Here is a 9352-nt window from a genome sequence, read left to right as displayed (position 1 = left end):
CGCCGTTCGGCGGGAGGGCGGGACGGGCGGGCGGCCCATAGGGCAGCGGAAGCAGCCCCGGCTGCTTGGTGGCCGGGTACGACGGTGGCGCCGAGAACGGCGCCGGGTGGCGCTGCGGCGGGGGCGCGACCGGGGCGGATGGAGGCACCGAGGGCGGTGTGGATGGCCCGTGCCTTTACCTGCTTCATCCGCCGCTCCTCCAAGCGGAGGTACGCAATGAACTTGGCGAAGGACGAGTTGGGGATGAGGCTGAGGTTCGTCGCGGCGTTGCCGAAGTCTTCGTTGAGCTCGACGGTGAGCGTGCTGAGGAGGAGATCGTCATCGATCTTCGCGCCAATACCGCGGAGCTCGTCAGCGAGAGTCTTCAGGCGGCGACAATAGTCGTCGACGGAGGTGTTGTCCTGGTGACACCCAAAAAACTCTTGCTGCAAAAAAACGTGATGCTGGAGCTGGTTGTCAGTGAAGAGCCCGTTCAGCTTGGTCCACACGACGCATGCATCGTCACCGTCTGCCACGACCGTCTGGAAGAGGTCTGACGAGATGGTGAGAAAGAACCACCGGATGATGGTGGTGTCGATGGTGGACCAGTCATAAAACTTAGGGATGAGGCTGGAGTCGACAGTGCCGTCAAGGTGGTCGATGAGATGATACTCCCGGAACACGAGGGAGAAATACGTCTTCCACGTGTAGTAGAAGAAATCCACCTGGAAGAGATGAATCGGCACTCACTCAAAGATGTTCAGGTTACGGATGTCGTTCACGTCGGGAGGGTTGACGTTGGCGGATGGGTTGGAGTTGGTGGACACGGAGGAGATGACGGACGACATGACGAGGACAAGACGGCGCGGTTGTTGCGACGAAAGCTGAGAGGAAGGGGACGGCTACGGCACGGGGCGGCGGCGGCGGCACTGTGTAGCGGCGGCGCCTGCTAGGTGGAGCGTCTCGGAGGCAGTGATCGTGGGCGGCGTGGCGCTTCGGTGCGTTGGCGGCGATTGATCTGGTGGCTTGCGGGGCTAGCTAGCGATTGATCTGGTGGCTTGCGAAGGGATTGATCTGGTGGCTTGCGTAGCTAGCTAGCGATTGATCTGGTGACGGGCGGCGTTGGCGGCCAGCAATTGTGAAGCTTCCGGATCGGGCTAGCGATCGGGCCGCGTTGGTGGCTACCGAGCGAGGCGGGTGGGACGCGGGGCTAGCGGGCGATCGGGGCAGCACGCGAGCGGCGGCCGGCGCGTTAGGCGCGCAAGCAGCGGTGGTTAGGTGGCGGCGGCGGTGAAAGATTAGGGTTAGAACCTAAAAACTGATACTATGTACGAAATTATGATTGCATGATGTATTGCTCTCGTACATAGACATGTATATATGATGTATAAAGGTGGATCATGAATTTCAACTATACAAGAAACTAGAAGACGGACCCAATACACAATATGCACATAATACATATACTCAACATTGAGAACATCACAGGATTGCTTTGGCTCGTCCACACAAATGATACTCCTTTCTTTAACAATTTCGTGAGAGGTCTCTTAATTATTGTAGGTCTCCTAATTATGTATATACAGGATGAGTCACATCTTGACCGAAGCCATGTAGAGCATAAAAAGCAAAGAGAAAGGATTTGTTCACCATTTTAAGCCAAAAGATAGAAATGAAGTTGTTCCCATAGAATAAGATTAGATCCCGCAAGTGAGCTACTTACCGAAGCTTACAAGAAGCAAAGTTGAAACGAAAGCTTTCCCACCACAGCATCCAACTCTTCTCTTCTGTAAGCAAAGGGGCTTTCAACCAAAAATGCCAAACGGAGACCGAGCTTTATGAATGCCTTTATTTGAAAACTTCAAAATTCAAACTTTTTAGTTTCAAAAATTTCTAAAAATAAATACACATATACCAAGATACATTATGTACATGTGTGCAAATTTTCAGGTCAAAATACATCAAAATGTGAGCTACACAAAAAGGACAAATTTGAGGCTTTTTATCATATGTACTGTTCATCTTTAAAGTCCATGATTTTTTTTTTGCAGCTCGCAATTCAAGGTATTTCATCCTGAAATTTTTCACACATACACTTTTACATCCTTGCATACATGTGTATTTTTTCAGAATTTTTTGAAACTGAAATTTATGAATTTTAAATTTTTCAAAATAAAGGGCTCCATGGAGCTCAGTCTCCAAAATGCCCTACTCGCTTTCAACGAGACAGGGAGCTGTACAATTTCCATAAGTATAGATAAGCACGAACTCCATTATATCTGGTTTGGGCTTGGGACTTGAAGTCATAGCGGCACTGATATCAATGAATGTTGCAACCTTCAGATTTGTATATTCATAAGGCAGTGACACTGACAAAGCAATGTTACATTGCTGGTGTGTGTTCAACATATCAAGAACTTGTGAGTTCCAGTTAAGGACGTCAAACGTCAAACTATAAGCTTTCTCAACTACTCACTCCGTTCCAAAATAGACAATCCAACTTTGTACTAAAGTTGAGTCATCTATTTTGAAACGGAGGGATACATGCTATTGCGTCTTACTCCCTCTGTAAAAAAAATATAAGAGCGTTTAGATCACTATTTTAGTGATCTAAATGCTCTTATATTTCTTTACAGAGGGAGTACTAATGAATATTCAACTGTTCCATTACTAAGAAAATAAACATATATATGTAACTTGTACATTCCTATCATTTTATTCTGAAAATGGATAGGTACGTCAACACACGAAATCAATGATCTAGTAACTCAGTATAGTAAACCTGTGGCAGCCTCCATCCTAATAACTCTTAGGCAACCAAATAATTTGCATAGCCTGAAATTTGTAAGTTCCTGGTTCGCAAAATTGAATCTGTCTGAAATTAGCAAAAGGAGCTTTCCCTAGCCCATTAAGAAGATGACACGGTAAACAACAACAATGGTCATGGACTGCAAAGCAACCACTTCAAGACACCTGACAATATTTGCTATAGACACCTACCTAAATGAAAGCTAATTTGATCCTTTTGTTATAACATGATTATTTTGGTCAAAATAAAATTTTCACATTGTGGGGCAATTTGCACTTCTCAAATATGCATATGGTCTCTGGAGAGATTCGATCATACAGGCAAAATTAACTCGTTATACTGCACAACCACACTAGTGTTAGAAATTTGCAACATTACAACTGTCGGGCACACTTCTACAAAGGCAATTAGACAGCACTGACATCTTCAAGCATAAAGCAGAGGCCAAATATACGATGTTCCAGAACCTATGTTGTGAATTGTGATTAAGCATAAAATTAAGACAAGGCACGCAAGAGATGTTCAACAAACACTATAAATACTAATGAACATTACGCCAAAGTGCGAAATAGCATCACCATCTATGCAAAAGATCTGTCTTGGATATAATATTTTATCTTAAGGTCATAGCAATATCATGATGTTACAAACACAGTGACGGTTTCAAACCACAAAGTGAACTATTAAAGTTCAATACAATATATGATATACAATACATATCAAAGAATATACTGTGTGTGAAGATGCAATGATGTGCTTCATAACACCAAAGTTGTAAATTATTACCCCCAAAGCCACAAGTATAGTAGAACAATTTGAAATAACTCACAGTTTCCATGTCAAGGATGATTACAGTGGTGGTACATAAGGGAACTTGACAAACATCCCTAGTCAGCCATTTTGTTCAATCGATGAATCATACTCCTGGCAAGACGATTCCCAGGGTCAATCTTCAGAACCAAACGCAGGTCCTCAGCCCCAAGCCTATATTTCTCACTGCTCTCATATAAGAGAGCACGTTGCACTAGCACTGTCACATTGTCCTTATCTTGCTCAAGCACCTGCACAGTACAAACCAGTATAACTAAAAGTGGGGAGATCTACTATTAGGTAGAGGTGCCATTGTAATACCTTCGAACAGTCAGCAATAGCCTTCTTGTACTCGCCGACCTCCTTGTAGGACGAGGCCCTTGATGACAACACCTCTGCAATACCAGCATTTTTCCCAGTCTTCTCGATGAGCAGAACAGCCCAAGACAACCATTTGATAGCATCAGCATACTGCCCACCCTTGTAATTATCCATTCCTTTTGCCTTAGCAGCAGATGCCGTCAACCCAGACGGTGGTGGCGGTAATCCCTCCAGCTCTGTGGTTGTGCCACTGCTATCACCACCACCAACATACTCCGACTCCACGTCCACCCAACCATCCATCTCACCAAACATGTCACCGCCACCATTACTCGCCGCAGAAGCAGTTGGTGCAGATGCGGACGAAGGAAACAGCGTGTCAAAATGATCCACGCCAGAGTTCACCGCTGCAGAAACAGGCGCTGGAGCGGGTGCAGGCGGAGGCGTAACATTGGAAGGCTTCGTGGCACCAGAACTCTGGAAGCCACTGGATCCAGCGCCGGCTTTCTGGAAACTACTGAATCCAGCGTTGGCGCCCGAACTCACGCCCTGAAACACGCCAAATCCCTGATCCAATTTGGCCGAACCTGCCTGCTTTGCAGCATTCATAGACCCAGGCTTCGCCGCGAAGGGATCTATGGAGCCGAACGGATCCTTCTTCTGCGCCATGGGCTGTGACGCGGTCGCCGGCGCCATGCCCGCCGGCTTCATTGGCCGGCCACCAACCCCATAACTACCAGAAGCTATCGGTGCCCCGGTGGTTTTCGGGAGCGTGCTTGCCATACCGCCCATCGAGAAGGAAGAGCTGTTGGTCCTAGGATTAGCGCTTGAAGGCTTGGAGGGCTGGGCCGCTGCTGATCTGAGGGGCGCGTTGGACTGGGCTCGGGTGGATCCAAGCGCCGGCCCGAGGAGGTCGCTGAAGAGGTTGGGGTTGTTGGACTGAGGGAAGCCGATGCCGGAGGAGGGCGCAGTGGCGGACCAGCTCCGGCCGGAGATGTCGCCGACCATGGACACAGGCCCGGATCCGAGCGCCGCGGCCGCAGACGGGGATGGCTGATGAGTCCAGGACGTCTTCACCGGCTGGTGTGACCATGTGTTTGTGGTGGTTGGCCTCGGTGAAGGGTTGGTGGCGCCGCCTGGCCTCTGGTCGCGGAGGGGGCGGGAGGTGGAGGAGCGGGAGGGGTTGGCCCCGAAGTCAAACTGGTAGGAGTCGAAGGAGGTTGTGATGGGACGGGAGGAGGACCGGTCGCCGGAGTAGGAGTTCATTGTGGCCGGAGACGGGAAAGATCTGCGAGGAGAGGAGAGACGAGGCGATGGGGGTGGCTCTCTCGTCTTATTTTTTTTATTTTTGTTCTTTTCTGGTGCTTCGTTGTTTCAGTGGAAGCTGCGGTGGGAGCATTATAGTGCCAGCAAGTGCGTTGTCGGGCCTGGTTGGGCCTCGCTTTATCTTATGGTAGGTAGGTAGTTAAAGCGCGTGAACCACCAGGGTGGCCGGCACCCGGGCTGGGCCGTAAATGCTACTAATTTTCACCTTTTTTCTCTTATATTTTTTTAAAACCACTTGAGCTTACTCCTACCCCTTAAAAAAACTTGAACTTATTCCTCTCTGGTTAAATGATGTAACTATTATCGTGTTCCAATAAAGGTAGAAGATCTTTGTTAAGAAAAGAGAGTGAACATATCCACTCTGGTGCTTTCCTTGTGCGGCACACTCTATGTCGCCTTGTATGCGCTCATGTTATCATTCAACCTTGGCAAGAAAAGGCATATAACAAGACTTTGGGATGTGGCGTGTGTAGGAGATGGTCGGATAAAGATAAGAAGGAGTCTCAAGAGAGGGTGCAACAGCCCAGAGTAGTACCCTATTAAGTTGTTGCTTGTTATTTTATTTTTTGCATTATCATGCCATCATATCATCATGCATTAAACTTGAATTAAGTATATTTAAACCCAAAATATTGAATTACTCCAAACCTAATTTAATTTTGCCTTTTCATTTAATAAGGAAAATTTCACCATTTCCCTTTTTGGTGTTAGGTAATGCACTAGTAGAAAAAAGGGCCTAATGTTCAGCTCATTAGTCTCGGTTTGTATTTGAGCCGGCACTATGTGATCATTAGTGCCGATTCCAACGGCTAGGCGGGCCACTCTCATTAGTACCGGTTCGTGGCGAACCTTTAGCACCGGTTCGTGACACGAACCGGTGCTAAACAGAGTGGTGGCAGGATGTTGTCAGTCTGGGGCCCCTCCAACACCTTTAGTACCGGTCCGTGCCACGAACCGGTACTAAAGGTCGTTCTATATAAACCCTTCGTCCACCCGCGATCGAGCTCGCTCTGTTTTTCCCATTCCCCTCTCCTCTCTATTCTTCCCCTCTTCCTCGAACTCATCACACATTTTGCCCAAATTTTGTCAAGATTTGAAGGCTTCCATCCATTCAAGTGATCACAAAGGTAAGAAACTTTGTCCTTTTCATCTCTCATTGCTAGATTAGCCCTTGCAATGCTTTATATAGTGATTAATTTGTGGGTTTTAGTACTTTGGGAGGAATTATATGTGGTAGTTTATTTGATTTATATGCAATCTGAACTCAAAATAACTCTTAGTTTGCATATGTAGATGTGGTTTACTTAGTGCCTTCCCGTCTCTGTCCTAACCACCGTCGATCGTCCGCACCGTCCCATCGTTGGCACCACTTTGTGGTGAGCCTCTTGTTCTTATCTTTTTTATATAAAAAATCATGTTTGTGTGGTTTAGATATATAGTTACTTGTATAATTATCTTACTCGTACATTATTTGTTATTCATAGTGCCATGGTTTTGATATCTGTCCCCGTCGACCCTCGTCCGAGTTATGATTCGGATGTGGTATATTCTTTTTTATAACTATTTATTGCATTTCGTGTTTATGACAAATTATGCCCATCAAGTTGACATAGATATTTTTATCTAGGAGGTATGTGAGCCGGAAATTTCAACCGACCCAATTGTCGAGAGGTTAAATTTAGTTGAAAGAGAAAACGAGTATTTGAAAGAAAAATTGAAAAGAATTGAGGGGGAGAAGATGGAATTGGAGTTGCATGTTGCCGATGTCGTCGATGATCACAAGATCAAGATGGAGAAAATGCGCTTGAAGATTAGAAAGATTAAAAAATATGCCATTGATAATGAGGCTTGGTATCATTATGTTGTTGGATCAATTGTTACCTTAGTTGCGATCTTGATCGCATTTGTTGTTGCATTTAAATGCTTTAGCTAGAGAGTTATTTGTATGTTTGTTTTATGAGAATAAGTGTTGTATGAACTTGTATTAATTTGGTCTATTCGGTGTTGTGTAATGAAGATGAGCCGGCAATGGATGTACGATAACCGATGCTCTCCTCAGTTCGTTGATGGCGTGCATACTTTTCTGCTTGTGGCTGAGGCAAACAAGCGGGCGGATGGTTTTATGCCTTGTCCATGTGTTGGCTGTAAGAATGATCACAATTACTCTAACTCAAAAATCATTCACGTCCACCTGTTTGAGTCTGGTTTCATGCCCCACTATAATGTTTGGACCAAGCATGGAGAAAGAGGGGTTATGATGGAAGACAATGAAGAAGAAGAGGACGACAAGAGCTATCCTGGCCATGGGTTCCCTGAATACGATGATACAACAATGGGGGGAGAATCTGAGCCGGCAATGCAGGAAGAAGCTTAGCCGGTAATGCGGGAAGAAGCTGAAGAAGAGGCATCAAATGAGCCAGCTGATGATCTAGGTTGGGCCATTACCGATGCAGAGAGAAACTGTGCAAGTGAAAAGGAGAAGAAGAAGTTGCAGCGCACGTTAGAGGATCACACGAAATTGTTGTACCCGAATTGTGAAGCTGACAAGAAAAAGCTGGGCACCACACTGGAATAGTTGCAATGGAAGGCAGAGAATGGTGTATCTGACAAGGGATTTGGAAAGTTGCTGGTAATGTTAAAGAAGATGCTTCCAAAGAACAATGAATTGCCCGAGAGTACGTACAAAGCAAAGAAGGTTGTCTGCCCTCTAGGGTTAGAGGTACAGAAGATACATGCATGCCCTAATGACTGCATCCTCTACCGCGGTGAGTACGCGGATTTGAACGCGTTCCTGGTATGTGGTGCATCGCGATATAAGATCAGCCGCGATGCCCCTGGTGATGTCGAGGGCGAGCGCCCTAGGAAGAAGATTCCTGCCAAGGTGATGTGGTATGCTCCTATAATACCACGGTTGAAACGTTTGTTTCAAAAGAAAGAGCATGCCAAGGCGATGCGATGGCACAGATAAGACCGTGAGAAAGACGGGAAGTTGAGAGTACCCGCTGACGGGTCGCAGTGGAGAAAAATTGAGAGAAAGTACAGGGAGGACTTGGCAGGTGATGCAAGAAACGTATGGTTTGGTCTAAGCGCAGATTTTGCAGGTGACGTAAGGAATGTATGGTTTGGTCTAAGCGCAGATGGCATTAATCCTTTTAGGGAGCAGAGCAGCAACCATAGCACCTGGCCTGTGGCTCTATGTATGTATAACCTTCCTCCTTGGTTGTGCCTGAAGCGGAAGTTCATTATGATGCTAGTGCTCATCCAAGGCTCTAAGCAACTCGGCAATGACATTGATGTGTACCTAAGGCCATTAGTTGAAGAACTCTTACAATTGTGGAATGGAAAAGGTATACGTGTGTGGGATGAGCACAGACAGGAAGAATTTGACCTAAAGGCATTGCTGTTCGTGACCATCAATGATTGATCGGCTCTCAGTAACCTTTCAAGACAGACAGACAAGGATACCGCGCATGCACACACTGTTTGAATGATACTGACAATATATATTTGAATAATTGTAAGAAGAATGTGTACCTGAGACATCGTCGATTTCTTCCGAGCAGGCATTCCGTAAGAAAGAAAGGCAAGCATTTCAAAGGTGAGGCGGATCACCGGACGAAGCCTCGCCACCGTACTGGTGCTAATGTACATGATATGGTCAAGGATTTGAAGGTAATCTTTGGAAAGGGTCTTGGCGGACAACCTGTTTCGAATGACGCTGACGGACGCGCACCCATGTGAAAGAAGAAATCCATATTTTAGTACCCACCCTATTGGAAAGACCTAGAGGTCCGCTCTGCAATTGACGTGATGCACATGACGAAGAATCTTTGCGTGACCCTACTTGGCTTCTTGAGTGTGTATGGGAAGACAAAAGATACACCGGAGGCACGGGAGGACCAGCAACGTATGCACGGAAAAGACGACACATCAGGGTCATGCCAGTTACGCTCTTACCAAAGAAGAGAAGGAAATCTTTTTTGAATGCCTGCTTAGTATGAAGGTACTATATGGCTTCTCGTCGAATATAAAGGGAATAATAAATATGGCAAAGAAAAATTCCATAACCTAAAGTCTCATGACTGCCACGTAATTATGACGCAACTG

At 46.2% G+C, this 9352-nt stretch overlaps 1 protein-coding gene across 1 annotated transcript; it reads right to left on the bottom strand.

Annotated features, from left to right (window-relative positions):
- Positions 1–3370: 3370 nt before the first annotated feature.
- On the bottom strand, positions 3371–5554 carry LOC123085856 (mucin-5AC). Its single transcript, XM_044507570.1, has 2 exons — positions 3920–5554; positions 3371–3849 (listed from the first exon to the last, which is right to left on the bottom strand). The coding sequence occupies exons 1-2, from the start codon at positions 5183–5185 to the stop codon at positions 3676–3678; spliced, it is 1440 nt and encodes a 479-aa protein (XP_044363505.1). The 5' UTR covers positions 5186–5554; the 3' UTR covers positions 3371–3675.
- Between the last annotated feature and the right edge of the window lie 3798 nt (positions 5555–9352).

This window comes from Triticum aestivum, chromosome 4A (genome assembly GCF_018294505.1).
Source record: "Triticum aestivum cultivar Chinese Spring chromosome 4A, IWGSC CS RefSeq v2.1, whole genome shotgun sequence".
Lineage (NCBI taxonomy): Eukaryota > Viridiplantae > Streptophyta > Magnoliopsida > Poales > Poaceae > Triticum > Triticum aestivum.
This window is presented reverse-complemented; position numbering and strand designations above follow the sequence as displayed.

Bases quoted from the DNA above. Each gene is read 5' to 3' on its own strand.
- LOC123085856 (XM_044507570.1), bottom strand. From the start codon at position 5,185: ATGAACTCCTACTCCGGCGACCGGTCCTCCTCCCGTCCCATCACAACC. The intron at 3,850-3,919 runs GTATTACAATGG...TGTACTGTGCAG, and splicing joins CTATTGCTGACTGTTCGAAG to GTGCTTGAGCAAGATAAGGA.